Source organism: Phoenix dactylifera, unplaced genomic scaffold (genome assembly GCF_009389715.1).
Source record: "Phoenix dactylifera cultivar Barhee BC4 unplaced genomic scaffold, palm_55x_up_171113_PBpolish2nd_filt_p 001171F, whole genome shotgun sequence".
NCBI lineage: Eukaryota > Viridiplantae > Streptophyta > Magnoliopsida > Arecales > Arecaceae > Phoenix > Phoenix dactylifera.
In genome coordinates this window covers 47,429-75,191 of record NW_024068510.1, presented here as the reverse complement: position 1 = coordinate 75,191, position 27,763 = coordinate 47,429, and the positions used below count along the sequence as shown (strand labels likewise).

The 27,763-nt window shown below is 37.7% G+C and overlaps 2 protein-coding genes across 4 annotated transcripts; one reads left to right on the top strand and one right to left on the bottom strand.

Annotated features, from left to right (window-relative positions):
* The first annotated feature begins 220 nt into the window (after positions 1 to 220).
* LOC120108104 (spastin-like) lies at positions 221 to 22,981 on the top strand. Of its 3 annotated transcripts, XM_039121655.1 has the most exons (14): positions 222 to 428; positions 536 to 860; positions 948 to 1,039; positions 1,141 to 1,202; positions 5,436 to 5,673; positions 5,750 to 5,845; positions 5,936 to 6,051; positions 6,155 to 6,235; positions 13,068 to 13,191; positions 16,379 to 16,428; positions 20,113 to 20,203; positions 21,169 to 21,204; positions 21,294 to 21,394; positions 22,572 to 22,981. In XM_039121655.1, the coding sequence occupies exons 2-14, from the start codon at positions 538 to 540 to the stop codon at positions 22,686 to 22,688; spliced, it is 1,527 nt and encodes a 508-aa protein (XP_038977583.1). In that variant the 5' UTR covers positions 222 to 428; positions 536 to 537; the 3' UTR covers positions 22,689 to 22,981. The 3 variants fall into 3 exon arrangements, with proteins under 3 accessions (XP_038977585.1, XP_038977583.1, XP_038977586.1); XM_039121657.1 differs by having other exon boundaries at positions 221 to 860; positions 1,144 to 1,202; XM_039121658.1 differs by having other exon boundaries at positions 224 to 860; positions 1,186 to 1,202.
* A 1,618-nt stretch (positions 22,982 to 24,599) lies between these two features.
* LOC120108103 (dehydration-responsive element-binding protein 2F-like) lies at positions 24,600 to 25,629 on the bottom strand. Its single transcript, XM_039121654.1, has one exon. It carries the CDS (start codon positions 25,557 to 25,559, stop codon positions 24,648 to 24,650), a length of 912 nt encoding a protein of 303 aa, XP_038977582.1. The 5' UTR covers positions 25,560 to 25,629; the 3' UTR covers positions 24,600 to 24,647.
* Positions 25,630 to 27,763: the final 2,134 nt, after the last annotated feature.

Genomic DNA, 27,763 nt, shown 5'->3' with positions numbered 1-27,763 from the left:
GAGAGGATCCCTAACGAATGGAGAGGATATGAGTAAAATTTATCTGTTCGTATTGAATATATTCTAGCAATGAGGGCAATATCCACCCCCCCCCCCCCCCCCCCCCCCCCTAAAGCTAAAAAAAAAACATTGATCACGAAATTTAGCTGCGGCGTAGCGTAAGCGAGGTCGCCCAGCTAATCCACCCGTCCCTTCGCCAACAGCACTCCTCCTGTTGTCTGCGCCTTTCGCGTCCGCGAGTCCTTGTTTATTTCCTTGCTCGATTAACCGCTGGAAAACGATCTTCTTTCGTTTCAGAAGCAATTCCATTCTTTTGGAATCCTAAAATTCCCAACCTCCTCCTTTTCGTCATTCTCAATCTTCTAATTCGATAGAATACATAATATGATTTCTTCGATAACATCTCCTCGCTCTCCAATTCTTCACAGGTGATCGATCTATAATAAAGAATCCACCCTCCCTTCAAGAAACCCTCCTCTTTGCCTCTATTTAACCCCCCTCTATCTCTCCCTTTTTCTCCTCCAATTCCTCCCAGGAATGAGCTATCTCAAGGGCCTTTTTGATTCCTTCTCCAAGTTCTTCTCCGGCGTGCGCCCCTCCGATTCTTCTGATCCCTCTCCGTCTCCGGCCGCTGCGTTTGATCGGACAATGGAAGGCTCGGCCGCGGGGCCGTCGGTCGTCAACGAGAGGGTCGTGCTGAAGCTGAAGGGCTACTTTGAGCTGGCGAAGGAGGAGATAGACAAGGCAGTGCGGGCCGAGGAGTGGGGTCTTGCGGAGGATGCCATCGCCCACTATAGGAATGCGCATCGGGTGATGCTCGAAGCGAAGGCTGCGAGAGTCCCTGCGGCTCTCCCATCCAGGTGATTTTCTTGCAGCAATTTATCTATTATTTGTTGCAGACTATGCGCAATCGTGGGGCAAATGTTCCTTATTGGCTTTCTTGGCAGTGAGAATGATCAGGTGAAGGCTTATCAGCAAAAGATCTCAAAATGGCAGGAAAAAGTTGCGGAGAGACTACAGGTTCTGGGTCAGAGAACAGGTATATTTTTCTGTCCCTTTTTTTTAGGAAAGTTATCATAACATTTAGATATGGTTTGATTGCTGTGCTGTAACTGTATTTTCCTTTTTCTTAAAAAAAAGAAGAAAAAGGACCTGAACTGTGTGCTTCATTCTTGTGGTTGACAGGCATGGCAACAAAGAAGGTATGGATTAATTTAATTGAACTGTAAGTGTATTGCATCTATATTTTTTTTTCCTTTAACCATCTTTCAAATTTTTATATAAGATATCCCAATTGTTGATTGTTTCATTATATGCACTATGCAGCTTTTGGTATTACTTAAAAAGACTTAGGATGAATTATCTCTAAGGTGTGCTCTAGGTAATTTTTTAATCAATTAAACAAGCAATTTACAGAGCTGCGTTTCATTTCTTCTGCATATCTGATTCCAAATTCTTTGCCGGCGTAACAAAATTTTTAAACTAATCTAATTTTGTCATTTTGGGTCTCTTTGTCTTTGCATATTGAATCTAATATAAAATTACCGACATTGTTAGTTCACTGGATGATTTCTTGCTACTGGAGAGTAATTAACAATTTGATGATGCCGTCTAGCAACATCCCATGTTCTATAAAACCTGGGTTTTACTGCCCAGTCATATGGTAAATTAAGACTAGGAACATGAGGAAGATGGTCTCACTAACACCCATAAGTTTTGTTGGTTTTGTACATTTTTTTAAGACTAGCATAAAGAAGCACACCATCATGGATAGGATTCAAAAGGAGTCTATGAACATCAGGTTAGATTTTCCATATTCTCACAATTACAAAATCCTAACGAACTCCCCATCGAATCCATAATCAGAAATAAAAGAATGATTGATTGCCAACAAGAGGAACCATGCTTTGTAGGTATAATTGAGTCTCTCGGGGTCTGTTTGTATGCCTGAGGATCCAATTGGTTTGGTAAGATCTTCTGGCAGGAGCTCGCTTATGAGGATATATTTCTACTTGGGTGGTTGAAAGAGTTCAAGGCACCTGTAGTGGGCGACTAATTCCTGTTTCGTGTAGATAATTAATCTCTTTTCCAAAGTGATTTATCTTTTTGGTAAGGGCCTGCTGTATTGGGCAACCTACGGTTACTTTGCATTTTATTAATAACAATCTCGTAGAGTAGTTCTTCCACTCCTATCTCTCTTGTCCGTGTGCTCCTTCTTTCTCTTCAACTATAAGTCTCGTCTAGGCTTGTCAAATCCGGAACCTGACCTTCTTATTTCCTATAATCATCTTCCTCCTATCTTGATCAAGATTGGGGGTTGGAGTGGTGCTTCTGGTTTAGACCTATTGGCTGGGGGTATGGCCCCTTTTGTGTCGATATTAATGGAAATACTAATTTAGCAATCAGTTTTTGGTGATAGAAGAATAATATTTGATGGAAACATTGCTTCATTCCCTATCAAGAGAAAACCCTATTATTCCATACAATCATGGATTCAAATGAATAAGGGTTTGACAATCACAAAGATTAAATTTTAGTTTATTGGGAAACGACTAAATAAACTTTACTTAATTCAGTTCATAATCTTGCAATCGGAATATAATTTTCTTCATCCCCATCCATAATCATTAACAAACTATGTCTCTTACACCACACGTTGATCATGTTGCCATGATTGTCAAAAAGATGCTTGAGGTAAGATTGTGAAATTCGGTCATACTTGCAGACCTCGATTCCTCCTGTCACTATCCGGCCCTTACATTATATCCAATTGTACAATTGATGGAAATCTATTTGGAGCTTTGCAATTTTGCAAAGAGGGGGACCTAAACCTAGTATTTATAGACTCACCAACATGAATGTTACCCTTTATAGGTTCCTAGTTCATGCTAGTTTTAAAATCTTTGCATAAGCCAACTAGGGCTTTGCACATTCTTCAAATTTGAGCGACAATTCCCAAGCAAGCTCCTAAGTAAATGATTTGTATCTTGAGAGCATACCAACCCATATTGCCTTGTAACTACCGTAATGTACCATGTCGACAAGGTATTGGTACAACACCAAGGTTTTAGTTTAGCATATGAGCCAAACTAGACTATGAGGGTCCAAACTGAGCAGAATTGCCTAGTACTACTTGGTATTGATTGGACGATACCATCGCTGGGAGTGGAAAATTTTTTTTTGACCATGTCTTGGTGTGGGAAGTATACAGTGGCATATCAATGTATCGCACTGAACCAGTAATACTAATTTAACTTCCGGTACTGATTTTGTAGATGTTGCTTGAAAGGCTCTCCCTTGCTTGTCTGTTAGCATATATTCACTTGTCTAAATGTTAGCGCTGGATAATTGCATAGTCTATCCCCATGCAATCTGATTTTATTCAACTATAAGGAGGTTAAAAGAATTCAGACTCACTTTGATGACTTCAGAAGGTGCTATACACTGACAAATTGCTTACTGAAGTATATCATTGACTAGTGCATGAACTTTTTCTTGGTTCAAAAATGACAATAAGGAATTTTATTACTAGAGTTTGTGGTCACAAGTTCCTTACATTGATTGAATGTATGGTTTTTTTTTTCTTTTTTTCGTCTTTGGTAATCTTTTTTGAGGAGGATAACTTTTTTGCCTCATACGATCTTTTTCAAAACATCCCCATGTTTTTCCTTGCAAAGAATAATTTCTTTTCTGCCAGGTAAATGTTTTATACAACATGTCACATGACTGAGTAGGTGCAGACATCATATTTAGATCAGAAAAATAAATTGTCAATCACTCTCTTCACACCATATGCATGTCAACCTATTTGTTCATGCTTGAAGCATTCCCGTCATCTATCCTTGTGGTGCAGTTCACCAAGAACTATCACAAGTTCTCCTCTAATAGCACTGTTTTTGGTATTATAGTGCATCATGTTGATTGCATCATGGTTGATGGTGATATATTGATCCTTACCTTTAATTTGAAGCAATATATAGAAACTTCTTTATGGGTAAGCTTTTCTAGCAGCCCTGCTATTATTTGAGCTTTTTTTTTTTGCCTTCTTTCTTCTATGATGTTTGTTATACTGAAAACACTCCTCAAAATTGATCAACCATGCTTGCTTAGTCATAACTTGTATAGTTGGTTTGGAGACAAAACATAATTTCGAGGGTTGATAGGAAATGGTTTCCAACTTTTGCCATATGTTTCAGATGTATGTCTAGCATATCTTTTTATGAATTATGAGCTTTTGGGTTTCTGACATTGCATACATTCTTCATTTATTAATTTTGTGAGTCTGCATCATCTCCCTAGCTGCATCCATTTGTGTTGTTGCATTTTGAAGTTGGTTCAGAAACTTATGGTCGTTTAGCAATTATCATTGTTTGTGGTCATCAAGGATTTGCTTATTGGTTTTTGTGCCTATGCATCACCTACCAGCATGACAAGTGCAATGCCGGCACATATGCCATTCTGTGCTTAATTTATTAGAAAGTGGATTTGATACATGGTATGTAGGGTCGGCGGAACCGTCCCGAATCGGACGGTTCCGACCGTTCTGAGCTGTACCAGCGGCTTACTGGTACAATTCTGGCAATAGAAATGAAATTCCTTGCCTGAGCCAGAGAAGGAGAAAAAAAGAGAGAGAGCGAACGGGGAGGGAGGAAGAGGGTGGGATGCCGGCGGAGGGCCGACGGAGGCTGGTGGAGGCCGCGGGAGGCGATGCCGCAGCCGGTTCTCCTTTTTCGAAAGAAACAGGGGTTCGGACACGGCCTTAAAAATTTTGCGATTTTTAAGTACTAAAATTTCACCTCCCGCGGCCTCCGCCAGTGTCCACCACCCTCCGCTAGCCTCCCACCCCCTTTCTTTCTCTCTGTCCTCTCTCTTTCTTTTCCTCTCTCCCACGATTTGCGTGCCCTCTCCTCCGTTCATACAGGCCTGATACGGCTTGTACCAACTCGTGCCACCGGAGAACCGGTACAGTGCCCGATACCGGTTCTGCTGACCTTGGTGGTATGTGCCACCAAGCATGGATGGTCGTGATGTTGGCCTAGCATGGTAGTGCCAGCCAGCATGGTTGGCACTTGAAGCCATAATAGTAGTTTTTAACCTAACACCCTTTTAATGGGGCAGCTCTAATGCTATTCAGATTGTTAAATGTTAATTTACGTTGTCAAAATAAACATCCAGAAATTGCTTCCAAATTTAGCTGCTTCATCACCCAATTTACTACAGCTTCGGCAGTTCCATTGTTATAACTTGTTGATATGCTTCGTACGAAAGTAAACTAAGTAAATATTTAGGTTACATTCAGATGAATTTGTTGGCTTCACTGATAGGCTGACAGACTAGTCTTATTTTGGGTGCCTTTGTTTCTAGTAGCTATTACTTGATCAGTAGCAATTTGGTTGATTTCCCCCCATACTGCATGTGCATTTATTTCTGTGTAGGCTTCCCCAAGCCATACTCTAGTGAGAACAGTCTCATCAACAACAACTGGTGCAAAGAAACCTGTACCACAGAACTTGCCCAGTTTAAAGAATACTCTAACAACAGGGAATCAGAAAAATGGTAATGGGGGTGCAAAATCTGCTCAAGATGCTTTGAGTGGCTATGATGCCCGGCTAGTTGAAATGATAAACACGGTCATAGTAGACAGAAGTCCTGCTGTTAAGTGGGATGATGTGGGTAAGAACTTACAAGATCATATTCATTTTTATGCAAAGCTGTTCAGCATATGATACCTGTCTTATCTTGTGTGCAGCTGGCCTTGAAAAGGCAAAGCAAGCTCTTATGGAAATGGTAATCCTACCAACTAAGAGAAGAGACTTATTTACCGGCCTTAGGAAGCCAGCTAGAGGTATATTTTCTAAAAGCATTTGTCTTTATTTCAAAATTGCAATGTTGTATGATCCTAATATTTGGATTTAAAATTTGTCATTTCACTCAGGCTTGCTCCTTTTTGGACCTCCTGGTAATGGGAAAACAATGCTTGCCAAAGCTGTTGCATCAGAATCAGAGGCAACCTTTTTTAATATTTCTGCCTCATCTTTAACATCGAAATGGGTAATTCTTACGATAGAGCTACTTATATTGCTGGATGGTGGTTCATTTCTTGCTGCTTTCAGTTGTGATATATATAAATCATTCTTTACTTTTGATGCAATAGGTGGGAGAGGCAGAAAAGCTCGTTCGGACTCTTTTTATGGTTGCTGTTGCTAGACAACCATCTGTAATCTTCATGGATGAAGTCAGTCACTCTTTGCTCTTCCTTTTTCATTTCCTTTTCTATTCGATTAAAATTTTAGGGACGATGTGTGCACAAACTCTTTGTTGTTTTTATAGTCTATTTTATAATCATAATCATCTAGATTTTTCCAACTATTTGAGGTCAGCTTTGTGGATTCTCATTTGCCAATTATTCCTATTTAGGTCCACCTCTGATGTTATTCCAAGTTTCTCCAGGTCTTTCCTTACAACCTCCATCTTCTATAGTCATTTATTAGGGTTTTTTCTTCTTAGCTCCTATATGTTATAGGCATTCTTAGAAAATATTTGTTTTTAATCTTTTGCTGATAGACTTATGTAATGATTATTTTGACTTGAATTTATATGCTTGTGGTATGACAAATATGGACTGGGTTTGTCATACATTTGTTTTGCAATATCTAACATTCTTAAATCTGGAAAAGCAAAAAAATGTGCATCCTTTGACAATGGCATGACTAATATCCTTGTGCTTTTAAATAGGTTGAAAATTAGGCTACTAGCTTGATATTAGGGAGGTGATATCTAATGCTTTTGGTGCATATGAACCACAGGTAGGGCTGAAGGAAAGAAAGACGACAATTTTGGGGGTATATGGACCGATCTAATTAAAATCTTTAGAGAGTTGGAGATTTGTTGGCATCTTGATTGTTGTATAAATGATATTAGATGGAGATAATGGTACATGATACAAACTAGGGCTTGCAAATTATCATCTGTTCCCTCTGAACTGCCCAAATTTCATTAAGCAAATTTTTCTCGAGTGTCAGTTTCTGTGTACCCAGAATGGACCTAAATACAGTTAAGCTGGGTTTAGGTTTATGATCTCCAATCTCCAAAACAAGGTCCTCTAGGGAACTTTGGGTGCAAGGTTTAGGATCGAGCCTAGAAGCTTGAGCAAGCGGTGTTTTTGGCAGCATGGGCCTTAGCAGGAGCTTTGTCTCTTGATTTCCTTTGCTGTCACCAGGTCCACGGCTAGCACTTCACACATTGAGGAGGCTGCAAAGTTGAATCTAAGAAGCTTAAGGTTTTTGAAGAGATGTAAAGGTTTCAGGAAATGGATGTGACATGTGAGCCTTTTTTTTCTTTTCTTTTTTCTAGGTTTTACTTCTAATAATCTATTTAAATTTTAGAGTATTGGTTTTGGACCTTTTGGGTTTGCCATACATCAGTCATTTCTGTTTGGGTTAGCTCGCTGGAATTAGCTCAGCCTTTTCTTATTTGATTGAGATTACCTTACCTGATCCAACGCATTGTCTAGACTTAGGCAGATTTGGCTTGACCTTCCTGGTCTAATTTTCGGCAGGCATGGCAGGGTTTTCTGGCCTTATTGGGTCGGGCCGGTAAGACTTCAATTTTGATTGAATTTTGGGCTAAGCACAGGTTAAGCTAAATCTTCCTGGCTCAGCCTTACCAAAAGTCAAATGAATAAACCTTGATATTGTATATCATTAATTTTTTTATTTATTAATACATATATATAGATGCATGTCAGGGTCTGTTGTGCCGGTACCGGGCATCGTACCTGTTGCCTGGCAGCATGAGTCGGTACAGGATTGCACTGTGTTGTGCCGAGCCTGTATCGACATAGCAAAGGAGGCAGGGAGAGGGGAACGGGAGAGAGAAAAAGAGAGAGAGAGAAGGGGGAGAGGGAGGGGGAGAGACAGAGGCCGGCGGAGGGTGGCGGAGCCTGGCAAATGGGGAAGGAGGCGGAGGCCACGGCCGAATTTCTGTTTCATTTGAAATAAGGTTCTGGCCGCTAAAAAATTTCGCAATATTTAAGTGAAGTCGGCAAACTATTTGCCGACTTCACTTAATCGCGAAATTTTTAGCGGTCGAAACTCTGTTTCGAACGAAACAGAAATTCGGCCGTGACCTCCGCCTCCTCCGTTTGCTGGCCTCCGCCGACCCTCCACCGGCCTTCCTCCCTCTCGCTTGCCGACTTCACTTAAATATCGCAAAAAATTTTAGCAATCGAAACTCTGTTTCGAACGAAATAGGAATTCGACCGTGACCTTTGCCTCCTTCCGTTTGCCGGCCTTCGCCGACCCTCCACCGGCCTTCCTCCCTCTCCCACTCGCTCTCTCTTTTCTTCTCTTTCCTTCTCCTTCTCCTCCTCCTCCTCCGGCGACACATCTCGGTTTCTTGCCGGAACCGTTCTGGTCCACCGCCAGTATAGATCGGGATGCTCGGGCGATTCGGGATGGTTCCGCAGATGTTGATGCGTGCATATTCATATATATATATAAACTATCTTTTCTCAAATCCCCCTCTTCTCTCACAAAATCTGGTCTTGAATTCCAGGCCTGTTCTTTCTCATCTTTGGATGAAAGTCTTCTCGACCCCAGTATTTGTTGCTTTACCTCTCTCGCATCCACCACAACTCCTAACCTCTCTTCCTCTCTAATTTGGTTGCTTATGCCATAACCTTATCAACATTCCTTATGATTATTGCCGCTGGCACTCACCGTCAATCTCCTCTTCCCCCTCTCTATCTCTAAACCATGATTATGGAAGGGGATGAACCCTTGGCTTTGGTTGATTGAATTTGGTTAGTTTAGTTCAAGCCTAGATTTCGATGAGTGGGTTGGGCTTAGGGAGAAGACTCTAGGGTTGAGGCTGGGCTAGCTTGGGCTCAAGTTAGGTATAGGTCCTTGATACTGAGTTGAGTCTTGGCCTGGTCAATGCGTACATTTACCATTGCCACTCTTAAGAAGAGTGCAGTCATAGTACTACATATACTAACATGATCTGGCAATAGCAAGTACACATATAGGGAAACACGCATGTGTTGATTTTGAAAGTGAACTAAATTTGTAGCAGATGTATTGGAATTTCTAACATGAAGAGAATTACTATTTTGAAGTTATATGGTGATATAAGCTAAGTTTGATAACTATGTAGCTAGTGGCAATGCAATGAGTGCAAAAGTACTTGAGCATTTGCTTACATGACCTAGTAATAGCAAATACACTTGCAAGGAAACAAGCATAAAATAATTTTGAAAAATTGAATAAATAGGCAATAGATGTGTTGTAATTGTTAACAAGAAGAGAGATTAGTATTATTCTAAATATTAGGGACTTTTTGACACAATGTAGCATGGCAGCTAGTTTCTATGAGTGCTTATTGTGAAGATCTCGAGAAATGATGATACTACAAGATGACTAATACTAAAGTGGTAATATTTTTGGGAATTTTATTAAATTGGAAGAAGCAGTAGCATTCCTTAGAGAAACAACTGAAGGATAAATATTGGAACTTCTAAATTATGCCAAAAATGACTTAAGGATCCATGGTAGATTATGTTACAAGGGTATATAGAATAGTTGCTAGATAATCCATGGATAATAAGAAATATGTAAAGAAAGTTGATGGTGACACGTTAAGTTTCAAAAGGTACTTAAAGGTTCATCCACTAAGAAATGGGGAGGAGCACTGACCTATGTAAGTTAATGTTGAGAGGTAAATGCAAATCCTTATAATAATTATGTCATTATGCGGTCCATCTACCACTGCTCACAAATTAGGCAGCGCTTCTTGCTATCTTTCTCAATTACCAATTTTACCCTGCGAATGTTAAATCCAATTGCAACTAATCAGTCTTTAAAAACAAAAAGATGATTGGGGGCCATGGAGGAATACAAAGAGGGAGTGGTTACTTATTGGAAGGTGTGTGAAGATTTCTCCTAGCTCTTCCTGATTTGGACCTTTGCCCATTCAGTATTTTCCACTGTTCGACTTTGCTCCTTAATTGCTCTAGCTTACAGAGTCTGGATGGTGTCTTCTTAACTACTTTATCTACCCTTTCTGTAATGTCCTTTTTGCTCAACTTCTCTTCCTCTTGATCCACCCTCCTCTCTCTGTCCCTCTCCTGTAGATTCCAGCATTGTTTCTTTTTTTCTTTTTTCTTTTTTATGGGTTTGTGTGTGTGTGAAATTCCAGCATTGTGTTAAGATGGTGCGGCTGACAGTTATGGAGGGTGGAGGTGGAGCAGAGGATGTGCTCATCATTGGAGGGGCTGACTGTGACAAAAGCTGCAAAAGCTGAAATGCGAGATGTTGAGGCCATCATGAAGGTTGGTGGCAATGGTATCAGTGACCCGATCAAGCTAAATGTTGCCGTTCATAAGGAAACAAAGTATCAATGGCGGGTAGGCTAGAGGTTGAAAGGTGGATGGATGCCAGTAGAATTTGGATAACAGGAGGCAGAAGGAGGAGAGAAAGAGGAGGAAGATTATGGTGCACTAGTCATTATATAAAGAAATTATAGATTATGATAGCAAAGAAACAATGTAATTTGACAATAAAAATAGTAGTAATATTATGTTTGAGATTATTTTCCCATGTACTGATAGAAAAGAAAATCCCAAAGGTCACTGTTTTTAACTAGCTGTTGATGCAGCACTTGAAGGATGATCAAACTGCACCTGAACGCTATGTGACACCTGCCTATCCCCCATGTATTGCACCAATCCCTGGCTAGTGCGTAGCGAGTTTTAGCAGACAATAGTTATTCTGTAAATAGTGAATAAATCAAATCATAACCATTATTAAAGCATGTCATTTGTATGTCTTATATTATTAAGGGCCTTTGAGATCATTATTGTAGTCTCCATTTCTTAAGATTTTTGTTTATATTATCTCTTGATTTTATGGTTATATCTTGTCAAACTAAATTCACTCTACATCATTGTAGCATTGCTTGAATGGCTATTCAGATTGGTTAAAATGCATAACAACTGATGACAATGCTTATTTTCTTGAAGTTTTTTTTTGAGTAACCCACATCCAAAGCATGTGCTGAAAACTCGTGATGATTAGTGGTAAGCTGACTTCAGGAAGAAGTAAGAAGCAAATCCATTGTATTACAAAGACTGCAAGAATGATGATTAGATGTATACATATACAAAAAGTCAAGATAGATTTACAGTACGAGGATTAAAGCCTTAATCCTATTATTGTAATTTACATAATATGCCATCTCAATAGAAAATCCACATAGTTAGAGATTATTTGCATCACCTAAAATGCTTGAAAACCAAAAATCATGTGCTTGGGAGTTTGTTACCTATGCATTGAATGATTATAAAACAGATAGTAGCGGTTACGCTTGGTTGACATAATGGGCGGTGGTGCACATATATAGAAAAATTCACACAATAGATCATAGTTTATGTCTTAAATACATATTAACTGAACTTTAGATCAATGGGATGCTTCAAGTAGCAAGTCAAATCCAATTATCCAAATACTTTATCTTGCTGTTTAAAGTACTTTAAACTGTTCACTTTGTGACCACTCAGTACATATGAAATCTCAAAAACATCTGATTCTTTGTTTTTAGGCATTAGGTGATGTGAATCATGTTAATATTGATTTTCCATTGGGATAGTGCATTATATTAATCATGGTGATAGGATTGAAACTGCTTCTCTATAGGTGAGGTTCTATCTCAATTCTCTTATGAACACACACATGCATGCCTATGTGTGCATGCCTGTGTTGTTTGTGCATGTTGCATGTATCTGTGTTGATTGAATTGGCTTCATTGGGGGTGAGGTTGATATGATCTTGATGCAACTTGAGACTTAAAAGAGGTGAAATTAGATTTAAAATTTATGGAATGAGCTTATTACTACAGTCATTGAAGAAACTACGCTTAACAAGGGTGCATTTTCACCACCAAGTTTTGGATGACTAAAAAGTGGCAAAAACTTTGTAAATGATATTAAAGGGTGAGTCGTTGAAGTCTGATTTATAGCAATAAAGATATGGAAAATCATTAAAGAAACTTGGTTAGTTTGAAAAACTAGATTCTTCCTATTGGTTCTGGCTCAAGAAATGGATCCAAAACAATAGCTCCACTTAAACACATTAATTAAACCCTTAAAGCTGAATTATTCAACACTTGCCCTCAAGCTCATGCTCCTTCTTTTCTTCTTTTAGTTTTTTGAGAATAATTGTGGGAACACCTTGAGAAACAACACTTTCAAGATTCAAACCTAAAACCTCGTTCCATGTGGAGAGGTGCAACTGCTGGGCATTCTCATGGGCTTATTGCTGATAATGCCCAACTCTAATGTCATATTCTTAGCCACATATAGTCACACAATTAATCACTACATTTTTAATCTCTTTACTCTTTATTGTTAGAAGTTAAAAACCATGGGAGTTATTAATTGTATATGCTACCAGTTATTAGTGATAATAAGTCATTCTAAATCTCAAAAAGTTAAATGAATCTAAAAATGTTGGAGTTTCCATATGATTTAATATGTGAGTAGCATGATCAAGTGACATTTTATGATCCAGGGATTATTTGATCTATGGCATGCATCTAGAATTTATGATACTCTGTCACCCCAATTAGATAGATCATTTTGTTCCAAATCATAAGATTTGGATCCTGGATCATATGATCTTTAAAAAATGAAAGGGCAATTTTTGTGCTCGTAGTTAAGATGTTGAATGTCTAGAACACATCAAAGATGACTTTGTGGATAATTGGTCGGGAAATATTCAATTTATATCACTTCTCTCTCATTTAGAGTATTAGATTTACTGTAAAAGAACAGAAAGTTTCACCTATAGTGGAAGATAGAAAATAGTCCTTCAATCACTCTAGAGTAGGCTATAACTTTAATTATAAGAAGACCTGGATTTTATTTTTTCGCTTCAAAACTTACCATGGTAAGTATATTCAGTATTATTCATAACCATGTCATGTTTAAATTGAGTGATTCAATTTATTTAGTTGGATGGTATTTGTGCAATTGTTACTTATGCTGAAACCAATTTGTTGTTGTTTGGCAGATCGATAGCATCATGTCGACAAGGTTAGCTAATGAGAATGATGCGAGTAGAAGATTGAAGTCAGAATTCCTAGTCCAGTTTGATGGGGTGATGTCAAATCAAAATGATTTAGTAATTGTTATTGGTAAGCTTCCTAAATGCTCTAATACTGATGTTTATCCTCTTAAATAAAGGTGGTTTGTTTCTTCACTTCTGGAGTCAGAATAGCTTTCTTAATTTATTCTACATAAATATACATGCATAATAATACAAGCATATATACGTGTACATATATCTTCTTCCTATATCAACCCATCCTGATGGAGGTCCACGTCTGTGCCATGTCGCATCATGGGGCTGCAGCTTAGAGTTCTTATTAAATTTAATTTAGTTATAATTTTCTGTATTTTTCTTTTACTTTTTGGATGTTTTCGATTTTAGGGTTATTTTGGATTCTAGGACTGAGACGAAAAGGTCTCAATTCTTATCTAGGAACCTAATTGCTGTTGCGCAATAGTGTTTACGACACTGTTCTTGCTACAGTAACCATGCTTTATTAGGGACGGTTTTGGGATTTTAAAATAGAGTTGAATTAGGGCTTCTACATGTTATAAAAGGGGACTATTGGGGTTTGATGTAACCAGACTATGCAGATTATGAATGACATAATAGAGTCTTTGGTTTTCGTTACTCTTTTGGTGTGATTCCACAAAGGAGGTGGGAGGCCTTCGCACGCTAGGTGTGATTCCTAGGTCCTAGTGCAAGTACGGTTTTGTTCTTTGTATTTCCTTTCTTTCTTTTAGTAATATCTGTGTTTCGCTTTACTTTTTCTTTCTTTTGCATCAATTTTTCCCGTTCTTTTCTTCCTTGTATTGATTACTAACTGTTTCTTTTAATACCTAAACATCCTATAGTCCAGCTATAAACCTCACCGTTCTGATCTATCATTGCATAGCTGTTTAAATATTTTTTCCTTATTTAGATTTTTACCCGCTAGTTAAACCCTAGTTTTATAATCTCTAGGTTGGTTTCCACATCCATCATCAATTTCATAGTAAAATTCAACTTTTATATTTCAAATTTATTTAAAAGTCAAATGTGCAATTGAAATTCCAGCACTTTATGTTTTTCAATCATATCGTAAACTTTTCTAGATCCCCTTCCCTTGGATATCCTACATCACACCCTTTTCCATGCCCTAGCACTTATCTTTTGCCCAATCCCTGGCTGTTTAGACCCTCATTGCTTCCCTATCCTTTCGGGATCCTACCCCCTTGAACTACGCACCTCTAAATTTGGCTGAGGTAAGATTTCCATCAGTGCACTATTGATAATATTTTATGGTTAAGTAATCCTAGTTTACCTAAATAACACATTTTATGGATAGTTGGTGTTGTTTAGGAATTCTACAATTAATCTTTCTAGAAGCTAGTTGTGTTTGCAAAGAATATAGATCAAGCGCTAAAACCAATCCCTAAACTACTTGGACTTGTTATTGATAGAGGCAAAAGGAAGTTCAAGTTTGATGCATTAACTAGAAGACACATTATTGGGGAGACAGTGTGGGATTTAAGGTTCGCCGAACTAGTATGGGAGGTTGTACCGGCCAGCAACTAGTTCGATATGGTATGAATGCATACCGTGCCATTCCAGAATGTACCGAAAATAGAGAGAGGGAAGGAGGAGAGGGAGAAAAGTAGAGAGGAGGAAAGAGAGAGGGAGAGAGAGGGAGGGAGAGGGAGGAAGGGGGAGGGTGCAGGGCTAAATCCTAACCCTAATGCTATGCAAAGCGCACGCGAGAGAGAGGAGAGGGAGAGGGAGGGAGGATGGGAGAGGGCTGAGGGAAACCATAATCCTAATCTTAGCAGAGTGATAGAGAGAGAGGGAGGGAGGGAGGGAGGAACTTACTGGCGGCGGCCGAGAGAGAACAAGCAGCATCTAACACCATTGAAACTCTCGAATGCGGGGTGGGGGGCGCTCTCTTGAACCATCGCTGACTCGTGAACGAGAGGGGGCGGAGACTCAAGCCATCATGAGCGGGTTAGGGAAGGAAGGGTTTAATAAGCAAAACCAGTGTGGTTTAATAAGTGAACTAGGGGGGTGGGGGAGGGTTTTATAACCGAACCAACCAACCCACTAAATCATTCATACTTGTCATCGGTTTGGTTCAATATGACCCAAACCGTCCTGTTTGGGTTGGTTCAGTAATCATTGATGGGTTTGATAATATACTTTGCTCCTTTTAGGAAACCATAAAATATGTTTCATTACATATTTTGGTTTTTGTGAATGGGTTCCATTATATGTGGGGTTCAACATTGACTCAAGCCTGTCAATCTGTTTAGAATACTATAAACATGTAAACACACTTAGAGAGGGCGGGGGAGGAGGGGGTTTAATTGCAATTTACAAGTATAGGGAACAATCCATAAGGAAACTAAATTTCATACATGTCAAAGTCATCTCTCTATGTGAGCCAAAATTCTCCAATGCCATGTGGTTGAAATTCCTTGGCCATGTGCCATAAAGTAAACAATGACACTTAAACATTTTGCTGCCATGTGTCATTTGTTGCAGAAGGTATAATAACCTGCAGAATGTCCTACTTTCTCATATACAATTTCCGCTGCGTGTGGCATAAAATTAAACCACCACATATCCCTACTTTCATATACACAACATTCTCTCCAAGCAGGGTAATAATAAATTTCAATGTTTCCCCACTTTCTTATTTAAAAAACCCCTCCGTTTCAGTATTTTGTCTAACTCCTACTTTGATATATATTAATGGTGAGGGTCTTAGGTCAAAAGCATAATAAGTTTAGCAAATTAATATATAATAAAAGTTTATTGTTGTATTTTTAAAATTCTTTGAAGTAAATTTCACCACGTTTTGGTCTTTTAAGGCATGATGCCTTGCTAATGACGGAGATTTCTCTCCATGAGTGGTCAAATGTCATATTACTGCTAGCCTTTGTAATATTTAAAATAACCTAAGCATAATTGATAATTATTCTAAGCCTGCTGATGCATCTCATCAGAATGTCATTGTGCTAACTGTAATACCTAAGCATTTAAATTTACAAAACTTTGATGTTTTCAGAAAGCAACTTATTCTTTTGATAGCAGAACCCCAAAGAGGTACATGCATACATAATGTGTAACACCATAATTATTATGTCTTATGAAAATTTGGTGCTTATGTAAGTCTGGTTCTTTTTCTTGAGCTGCTCTTTAGTTTGTCGAGATAATACCTTTTTGCACTTGATATAAGTTTTTTTGTTTGGTGTTGCCACTGGTAAAATGTTATTTCATATTAAATGTTGATACAGGTGCAACTAATAAGCCACAAGAATTGGATGATGCTGTTCTACGAAGATTGGTGAGTATCATATTTTGCATGAGTACGATATTCTGTTTTGAGGCACTATATCAAGGATGTGCTTGGTGTTGCTTAAGAAAAGTACTGTCGTAACTTGTAGAGTAAAAAGGTACTTTCCAAAGAAAGTTCTTGATTTTTTCATCTGAGAAGTTCTTCTACAAGAAGAAAAAGCAAAAAAGTGCTTTTAGGAAAAGCTAAGAAACCTCGCTTCTAGCTTTCTCTTCCATAAGAACTTTTAAAGTAGACGCGACACCAACCATGCCCCAAGTGATTTGAGTAATAGCATGAAACCTCCAAAACCAATACTTCTAGTATATAGAAGTTTGTATCCACCCAAGGGCTGATTTTTATACACAATATGCACTAGATTCTTCAGAAAGTTAATTTGTATTGTTCCATTTTTATTTGAAGTTTAGAAATTGAAAAGCCTGAAGTTACAATAAGACTTAGAAAATTACCATTTCTTATTAGTATAAAGAGTTGAAATCTAACAAGCAATATAAAAATAACGTTGATATGAAGTTAGTTTCCTAGTGAAAACTAACTTCATAGTCTGGTATTTTTGGAACTTGATACTAGTTCGGGGCCATGTCCTTACAGTTTGATAATAGTTTATAACAAGGTTCACTGAACCGCCCGGTTCGGCCCATACTGAGTTGACCCAATGAGGAATCGAGTCACTTCACCTTTTTTTTTTGGAACCAGCTCCGAATCGGCTGGAACCTATCCCGAGCTGATAGGAACCAGCCGGAATGGGACGGAACCAATGCGAATCGTCCGGTTCGCACCGAGTCGGACCGGTTCCGAACTGCCCCCCACCCCCCCCCCCCCCCGCTTTCTTTTGTTTTAAAAATAGGTTGGGAAGGCCCGAGAAATTTCTCCGACATTCCCAACCTATCTGAATAATCCCTTTTTTCTACAGCGAAAAATATGCTGATTCAGCACAATTGAAGGAGTATGCTACCTTTTCTCTATCTCATTTTCTCTTTTTTTTTTGGACGCAAAAAAATACGTTAAAATTTGCAAAATAAGAGGAGATCATGCCAATTTTTTTTATTTTGGCTTAATTTTATGATATGTTGTAGATCAATGGATGATCTGTACGATGACATAAAAATTTATAATTTTCAGATTATATATTATTTTAAATTTTAAAATATATTTCTAGATTAAAAAATAAAAAATAAGATTCAAAAAAAAGGTAAAATCAGAAGCATATTTAGGGGCATGCAAGCTACTCTTCAGATAAATTTTGTGTCCATTTATTCAAGTTTTGATGTGATCATGCACATAGTGGGCTAAGCCTGAATATGAAAAAGAATTGAGATATAAATAGCCTTTAATGCATGCCCATAGGCCTAAAAAAATTTATGTAGCATCCATTGTAGGGTTCTATATGGATCTGAGCCTCAATTATTTTTTTAAAATATTTATATTTAAAAAATATTTTTTAATTTACAAAATAATTAAAGATATATAATTAATATATATAAAAATTATGAAAATTTATTAGTACATAATATATATTTCAAAAAAAAATTTTGAAGTAAAAATATATTTTTTTGAATTTATGGTATTTAAATATTATTTTTTAATTTAAAATTTATTTAAAATATTTAAATGACAGTTCTGGTAGTTATGGATCTGCTGGCTAGCAAGGAAGTGGAGAACATAAAACGATTGTTTGTGAGATACAGCCATAGCTGGTGGCTTTCAATTCACCGGTGAGTTTCAGTTTACATATGCTACACATGACGGTGCATGATCTGGTAGAGCCTACGAGAATACGATTGTATATAAGAGACGGGCTCCTCGAGGTCATTCAGGAGGATGCGATATAACTGCAGATGACCTCGCACGTAGAGTAGAATCCATAGATGTATCATATTTTAAGTCGTGTACTGGATTCTATTACCTGCAGCTACAAGTATTCTATAACATATACGGATACGGATATGGATTTGATGCATCTGAGGCATCGTCTTTCGGTGGTTACTATCCTATGCAGAACGGAGCATCTCACATATTGGATTTTGCCGTCGGCATATTCTGATTGGCTCCTTCATAGCCGTATTATCTCAATCAGAGAATATCTATCAAAGCTAAAGCTTCAATAAGAGATCCGAGAGTGCTTATAATACAGAATGTATTTCATATGGGATGAACATACAAGACTACAACGCCGCTTAGTTAGAGGAGTGGGCTGATGTGCCTCCTGACTATGCTAATAATCCGGATTTCTATGAGGGGCATCGCTAGAGATTTTAGATATCGGTATATATATTGTACTTTAAATATTTGTAATTAATTGTATTATTTTATATTTTTCATCTCACTAATTAATTTTAGAATATTTTATGTTGCTTCTTGTAGCATGCAGCATCTGACTAATTATTTTATATTTTATATCACTTTAAAACAACAAAATGTATCATTTAGGTTATACCAGGATCATAAAAATATCAAAAAATATGAAAAAAAATCAAATTATACTTAAAATCATTGAAAAAGTTGAAAAAAAATGATTACCAAATAATCAAATTTGAAAAACTTTTAAAAAAATTGGGCTTTACCGGCACGCCCAAGCGTACCATATATCAGTACGGTACCAAATCAGTATTGTACCAACTACCAACCCACCCACCGACCGGTATGGGACCTGGTATCGGTTCAGCTGACCATAGTTTATAAGCTTTCGCTAGTCAAAGTATAATAGTATTCAGTCAGTTGCAGCAATTTAAGTCCAATGGTGGGGGTCTTCTACATTAAGTCACCTAAAATAGGGCTTTGCTGCTTTTGCAATTTTTGAAGGTCATCAACCTGGATTCAGTACTGTCAAACTTAAGAATTAAGTGTTCAGTTAAAAGAAGTACCAGCTCTCAGAAGAGGATGTAATATATATAAATAGCTAAAAAGTAAAGTAGTGACGGGTGAGCAAGACACTATATCGGGTCGGATGTACATGAAGAACCAGCATAATTCAATTTTACAGATTATTTTATCTTTTCACGAATTATTCTCGGCAATATCATGCACAAAATCGTGTAATCTTTATTAAAAAAAACCATACTAGAAATGTATGCAATAGAGTATAGAAGGCTACTTTATTATCTCTAACAATAAACAAAAGCTTAAATTTATTTAATGTTAAGGATATTTGTGGGTACCGAAATTTGCAATAATCATAAGAGATTTGAGTTTGCCTGCTGTAATGACCAGATATTCTTTAATTTTGTGAATCTCTTTACTGCTTAGAACTTTAGTTTGGAACAATTCTGCATGTCTAAATCTTACATTCTTATGTATTTAAATCTAAAGGGTTCTTTTGTTTCTTTGATCTGGTACATTAAGGTTTGCCTTTTGTTTGTGCTCTATCCAATTGTATATACAATTTTTTTTTTTGTTTTTTTTTTTCTATCAATAAAATTGTTCCTCCAGATTGACTTACTGACTCAGAAATATCACTCAAGCAAATTACTCAACAGATGTCGAATTTTCTTTTGCCTTGCTTCCTGTATGATGTTACTTCAAAATAGAGTAATAGGAAGCACCGCATCAGTCTAGGGATTTATTAACTGAAAGAACACTGCTCTTGTTTCTTTTCTCAGACATCAGTAGATCTGGCATCAATTTGTTAGTAAATGTTGTTTATTATATTTTACATTTCATGAAACATTGAACCAGGTGAAAAGAATTTATATCCCCCTACCGGATGAAAATATTAGGAGGCTCCTCCTGAAAAATCAGCTAAAAGGTCAAGCATTTTCATTGCCCAGTAAGTGCACTTGTTTTTGATTTGCATCTTTTATATTAAATGTCATTGCCATCAGAATAAAATTCATTTTCCTACAGCAATTGTTTCAAAGATTAGCTTCTTATGTTATTGTTCTTTGATGGTCAAGAAACTATGACCATAACGATCAAGCCTTTCCAAATTTGTATTCAAGCTATTTACCAGTTAGTAGCTTAATCCAGATTCTTGTGACCATGGTATGAATAAAGAATGGTTGTTAACTTTATAATCATAGCACGTCTTTTTGGAAAAGAGCTTATCTTAGGCATTTATGACATGTTTAACAAGATGCTATAGATTGTCCATCTAGAAATTCATTCCAAGTGTTGCATCATTAATATGTCTTTTGAGTAGGCAGAACGACAGATGGACTTGCATTTACTGGATGTAGTAGAGTAGCGCTCAATGGATTTGGGAAATGCATTTGTTCTGTTGACTCCTCACTGGAACCAGAATTTTGAAACATGAACTGACAACTGGAAATTGGAACAATGCAGAAACCTTTTTTCTCCATTTTCCTTTGTTGCTCAAGTAATTGTATTTATGCTTTCCTAGAAAATGAGCTTGGTTGTGATCTGAAAAGACAGGTGACCATAAGCCTGAAGTGCAATGGTTAGATATCCAACTAAGTCTATGGATATGATCATGGATGTACATAAGTGGTGGGCACTGGGCAACATTCGGAAAGCTGACATCAAATAAATGGATATTTCCCACCTGTGTTTTTGTGGTAACATATAGTTCCTGCCCGTTCACAAGCTTATGATTATAATTACTAAATATGCCAGTAAAATATATATTGAATTCTATGGAACATTGTTGCGTTAGTTTCGAATTCAAGTATGGGTTTGTATACTTGATTCAAATTCTTACTTGAGACCTCTGTTAAGAAACTTCTTTAAGCAGTGTTGCACAAGATTCATCATAACTGAATTGTTGTTACACAGGTGGTGATCTGGAGAGACTTGTCAAGGAGACTGAAGGTAGAAATCTTTGATGTTACTATACTATATCTGTATGAAGTTTACAGCATTGATCTAATGCTTGCATATGTAATTGTTTGTATGCTTAGGTTATTCGGGAAGTGATTTGCAAGCCTTGTGTGAAGAAGCTGCAATGATGCCAATCAGAGAACTTGGTCCGCAAAACATTCTTAAAATAAATGCGAACCAGGTGGCAATCAATATCTGTAACATCTCCCTCTGCATTCCTTTGACTCTACAACTGTTAGGGGATCATTCTCTCTTTGCACTTCCAGTTTTTCTTTTCTACTATGTCTCTCAGCATTTATTCGACTCTATATAACTGTCGGGGGATCACTCTCTTTTCAGTTCCAGTTTTGCTCTCCTCCTTTGTGGTAGTTAAAACTGATAACTAAGACCAGAGTTTCCTATTTGGCTGTGACACATATGTATTGCAAACCAGCATGAAAAGTACTGATTTGTAACATGATTCATCATAAACCATATACTTAAGGAGCGCTCTCTAGTTTGCAGTCCATGGAATCTCAAATCTTCGGGTTCAGAAGTCCAGCTACCCATGTTGTTGGAAAGGAGGAATGGTTGGTTCAGTTAAATTCTTATAGATTGTGGGAAGAGTAAAAATTGGACTCTTAAAAGAACTCGATGATTTAAAAGCTTAACCATGCAAGTCATATATAGAACTGATTGATATATAACGTTAAAGCCTCAAAATTAAAAGCCTTGACATATATCAATAAACTTTAATCTATGTTCATGGTATATATATATATATTCTCATCTGGATTTACCAACATATAATTTTACCAACCACCATATCTAATCAAAACTAATGGACTTTCTAATAGCAATATATTTTATAATCGTACTTTCAGCGAATCAAATTCATTGATAGGTAGCAAATTTCGAATTATGAATCCGAACGTGAGCCAAGCAAACCAATGAATCAGGTAACTTAGATTGAGACTTGTAATGCACTTGCTTGCTTTCTCTCTGTTGGAGAGTCAAAATCTAGTGTCAAAATCTGACCTGAAGAATTCATAAACTAGAATCAAAGCATCATGTGCATTCACTAGTGGCCAGTGCTTATTTGCTGCTGTACTTGTCTTCTTAATGGTTTGTAGGAGTCATGCCATGGTGCACTTCCATTTTGAAGAAAAGAAAACAGTGTTTGAATGTCTTGTATTGCATCAAAGGAGTAATTTCATGACTCTTTTTCCTCATATTAGCTTTGCAATTTTGGAGGAAGTCCGGCGCATGATAATCCCATTTAAATGCTCTTTAGAAAGGAAAATTGTTAAATACTTATATTGTTAATATTGCACTCATATTATATCCAGAAAGGGTAGAATTTGAACCCCCTTTTTCAGGTACGGCCATTAAGATATGATGATTTTCGGAGGGCAATGGATGTCATCAGACCAAGCTTACAGAAGAGCAAGTGGGAAGAGCTTGAGGAGTGGAATAAGCAATTTGGTTCAAATTGAAGATGCAAAGATTTGCAAGAGCAGATTTGTTGCAGAACTGCAAATAAATATTCATATCATGGCTTTGATATAGCTGAAGTATCTGTGCGCTTTGGACTAATCGACTGATTTCTTGCCTCGCCAAGTTAGACTGGTGACCATTAAATTCAACATGTAAAGAGGTGTTGTGTCTATTATTTCTAGACACTATGAAAATTGACATGTTAGAAAGTTCCTTTTGCTGTTTGACTAGTGAAAAATGTTATTATGTACATATACATAAATTATGTAAATATTAACCTTTTTTTGTGGAATCGTCTCCTACACCGTAAATTTGTATTATGTACATTTTTTAACATTGCAGATTTTTTTTAAAAGGAAAATGTAAAGGATGGGGTTTTTCTCATCGCCCATTCATGCTTGGATTGATGCACAGGTAGGCGATGGTCTTAACATGCCCAAAGGTCCCCAAACCCAACCTGAAAATCCAACCCAAAACTTTCATAGACCAGGTATCGAACAAAATTTAGATCCAGAACTCAAACAGGTCAGGATCCGGCTTTACTAAAACTCAACACAACCCAACCCAACCCAATAGCATCCCTGGGTGTGAACAATGTTAAGCGTCAAATCAGCCTATTAAACAGGGTTCATCTCCTGGCTCTACTTCCTATCTCCCCATCCCCCAGGTACTTGTTATTACACTGCTTAATTGAAGCCATTCACCATGTGAGTTTTACTTGGTAACTCGATTTGTATTGCTTATGCAAAATCAGAAACTTCGTCCTTGTTCCGGTTTGAAGTGGGAAAAGAAGGTAGATTTATTTGCGATAACTAGTTGATGTTATGTAAAATCCCACCCTAACTTTTCTGTCTCAACATGTCCATAAAATAGCCGAGACTCGAACTCTATGAGAACATGTATTGAGTTCATCAAGTAAAGGAATTTGGCCCTTGCGGTAAAACTCTAAAGCACAATATACAGAGTCAAGGGAGTCAAAAGTGTTCTAATTGAAAATAAATATCCCTTTTTGGTTCACATTCAAGAAAGTATCTCTTTTTGATTCTAATGCCAGATTTCAATAATATCACATATATGTAGTAGTTCCTTAATAGATTGCATGTCTCCTGAATAAAAAAAACTTGTCATATTAGCTCATGATATAGTAGTTGCCAAATGAAAACATTTGATCATTTTTGCTGCAATTGTTTCAGAAACCACATTAGCACCACTCTAAAAAGAGCCTAACTCTGATCGTAATCATAACCAACAATGACTAAAGCAATCACTGTGATCGGGTTTATAAATTTTGTCACTTGGTTCAACTTTTCCAAATACAGTTTCATCACTTCCAGTAATATTGCTGTTGATGTGCTGTATCAATAATACCATATGCATATACTAGCACCAAGTATAATGAAGATATCCTTGAACCTCCATTATATAAACAAACAAAAAAAAGGAAAAGAAAAAAACTTAGATAATTCATCATTATTGTACTGAAGTGGTGAAACTCCTATCTCGTATAAAATATTGAGTCATGTTTTTAGACCTGGACCACCTCATTTGCTAATTAGGTCGGGTCGGATTCCACCCAAACATGATCCAAACTCAAATTAGACGGGGGATTGGACGAGACTAGTGTTGCCATAGAAAAAAGTTGTTCCAGCGGGGTCTTTTGAGGGACGGGAAAGTAATTTCCCGTAGAAAAAATTTCAGCCATCACCACTCCAGTAGGAGATATATGAAAACTTTTTCTTCTTTTTTTTTTTTTGAGCCTAAGCAAAAACACATATTGCCTTCTAAAAATCTAACACAAGATCAACCATTATCCTCCTAAATGCCAAACAAGTTTCCTTATTAGTCCCACGAATCTAACTAAAGGAGTGAAAGAAAACATAGAAGCAGGCTAACATGCAACCAAGTAGCTTCTACCAAGTCTAGCTCAAGCTTTATCATCACCAAAGTTGACGAGTGTTTCAGAGATCCCATAGAGAGATTGGCAAGCTCAGCTCTTCATGCAAATCGTCGACCTGCAGCCCACCATCCCCAACCACCGAGTGATCCTCCAAAGCCCTCATCTCCACCAGAGTGTCCCAGTTGAAGTCACCCTCGCCGAAACCAACCATCTCTGAAGCCACCCCACTGCCACCTTGAGTTGGCTCCGCCATTACCGAGCTTTCGGCACCCTCATCGGCCTCCGGTTTACTCTCCTCTTCTTTGATCACACCCAGTTGCTGAAGGAACTCCTTCAGATCAATCTGTGGCTTCTCGTCCCCGGGGATTGGTGCCATCTCCATCGGCATGGAACTCGCTCCTTCCACTGCCATGTCGAAGCTCTCCAAGTGTGTTTTCTCCATCGCGGCCACCGGCGGTGCCGGTTCCAAACTCCGAAAAGAACCAGGACAGGAGGAGGAGGAGGAGGAAGACAAGGAAGAAGAGGACGAAGGTCTCGAGTTCTGGAACTCTTGAAGCTTTTGGTGGATGACATGGACGTTGTGCTGAGCGTTGAGGTTAAGGAGGCCGCAGGAGGGGATCATGGAGGTGAAGTTCTTGGAAGGGAACCATTTGAAGCGGTGTGGGGGCTTGCCGATGGTCGTGGAGGAGCTGATGTTGCTGGAACGGAGGTGGGGGAGGTTGAGGTAGGCGTCTGGGCCGTAGAGGCGGCGGGCGGCCTCGTCGTAGGCCATGGCGGCCTCCTCGGCGGTGGCGAAGGAGCCAAGCCAGAGCCTGGTACGCTTCTTGGGCTCCCTGATCTCGGCCACCCACTTGCCCCACGTCCTCTGCCGCACTCCCCGGTAGTCGCAGGAGGCGTTCTGGGGGCCGCCCTTCCCTCTGGCGGGGCCTTTCTTCCATGGCCTCAGAGGGGGGAATTTTCTCGCGTTGTCCATCGCGGGCTTCGGAAGGAGAAGAGGAGGAGGGCCGCAGCGAGTGGAGTGGAACGGAGAAGCGGAGGGGAGTGAGGAGGGAGGAGTAGGGAGGGCGCGGGATATGATGAAGTAGGAGTGAGGGGTTTGGTTTAAATGTTGTCACGGTTTGAGATGGTCTTCTTCTTTGAAGGCATGTGACCGTTAGGCATCTCTATGCAGAAACTTTACTTTGGAGGGCAACACTTATACATACATACATACAAACATTTACTTTGGATTTAGACAAGTAATTGATCTTCTTACACTTCAAAACACTTGCATAATAAGCACATTTCATTCTAGTTACATCAATTTGCATGATGCATTTGACTATATATATATATATATGCCCATGCAGAGTTCGGATTATTTTTCACCCACTTTAGATGTTTAGTCTCACAATCACACTGTCCATGTAGCAAGATTGCACAGACTTGTACATGGGACATGACAGACACATAGGAGGCATCAAATGATAAGATTGAATCTCTTCAGTTCTAATTGATCGGAGATTAAAAGAAGCACTTCTCTCAGATCTCTCGTAGAAAATAATAAAGATAAATTAATTTTTGAAGTAAGATTTTCAACCTTTTTTGGTTTCATTAGTTAATGATAAACTCATGCACGAAATCTATATTTATAATGGTAAGGTTGTGGTTCTAAATTTCGGTCAGATTCCTCTTCTAATTAGAAAAGATAAAAAGTATAAGAAAAATTCTTGGGATAATTGGTCGGCATCTCAATCTTAAGGACTTGCTCTTTAGAGGGCTCAGGAAATAGTGATCCTCTTGAATAAAGTTCAACCCTGAATTAAAGAAGAGCCTATCTTGTATGCATGTTGGACTACTACTACTGGGTGTGATAATATATTTATAGGCCTTTAGGTTAGGTCAGATTAAAACCTGTTGAGTGGAAAGATTAAAAACTGTTTAAGAGGAAAATGCTGAGCCACATTAATTGCATGTGTTATGTTCAATACAAGATCCTATATGATCTACTCAAGAAAAAAGAGGCATACTATTAATCAACAAAACTAATTTTCTTAAGAAAATTGACTAAATGTTTTAATGAAATGATCTAATCATTAGTTTTATAAAATAATGGGAGAATATATCTTTAAAATTTTTATTTCACTAGGTAAATATCATCTGAATATTTTAGGCATCGGTTTTGAAAATTATCAACTATAAATGAAAGAGGCATTTAACCAAAGAAAAATTTTATTTGTGCTATAATGCGAAAATTTTCTAATTAAGAAAGAGCGTACGTCTCATAGAAAACAAAGAATTATCATGAAACTTATCCCAAGAAAATAATCTTATTCCTATCTTAACATTTGTTCTTAATTGTTTTTCCATTTTGAGAAAACAGAGTTTGTTGTTGATAAGTTAGTATAAGCAACTTGTTGGATGATGATGACCAAGTGAGCCAGTATTTGGTTTATCTAATTTTGAACAAACACCTACATCTTGTTTGTTAGCAAATAAGGATTTCTGCAAGTTCCAAGTCACAAATAACAAGAAGCCCTACACCATCACCCTCCCTTTTTTCAATAATCTATGACCAGATTGAAGTGAAATAAGGGAAATGAGAGGCAATTTCTAACTTGATTTTCTCCTTTTTGTTTTTTTGTAATGAAGTCAAATACCAATTACGATGGCAAAGAGGAAAATGACAAATCGTTCTTTCTTCATTATTAAAGTGTTAATAAACTTGGTTTATTATTGCCTAAACAATAGGGAGAATGATTGTGAGTAGGACATTTACTATAAGGGTTGCTCGCCTTTTGTTAGTTTGGCTAGTGCCCTCCTTGAAAGTGGTCTCCGATATTGGTTCTACCAAGTTATAACCAAGTAGAAGATAAGACCAAACAACTTATTATTTTTCTCTAGTTTATATTTTTGATTAGTAAAATTTAGATACATCTGTTGTTATACAAACTTAACATTAAATTAGGCTATTAAGTTCAGCTCTCTTATAACATAAGCTTGAAAAATTTAGATATTTTGTCTGGCTCCTGGAACTTTTATGTTAGTTATTTAACCGGACCCATTAATTGTTAATGAGTACATTTACTTCATGACCCTAGCTTATTTGTTGAGCTATACACCTATCTAATAAGATAAATTATCTACTACTGCTGTTACTTCAATTAGCACCTTTCTCGAAGGAAACGTTCGATTTAC

Coding starts and splice junctions, on each gene's coding strand:
- LOC120108104 (XM_039121655.1), top strand. CDS start 538: ATGAGCTATCTCAAGGGCCTTTTTGATTCCTTCTCCAAGTTCTTCTCC. Junction 6,052..6,154: donor CATCTTTAACATCGAAATGG/GTAATTCTTACG, acceptor TTGATGCAATAG/GTGGGAGAGGCAGAAAAGCT. Junction 20,204..21,168: donor TCAAGCATTTTCATTGCCCA/GTAAGTGCACTT, acceptor GTTGTTACACAG/GTGGTGATCTGGAGAGACTT.
- LOC120108103 (XM_039121654.1), bottom strand. CDS start 25,559: ATGGACAACGCGAGAAAATTCCCCCCTCTGAGGCCATGGAAGAAAGGC.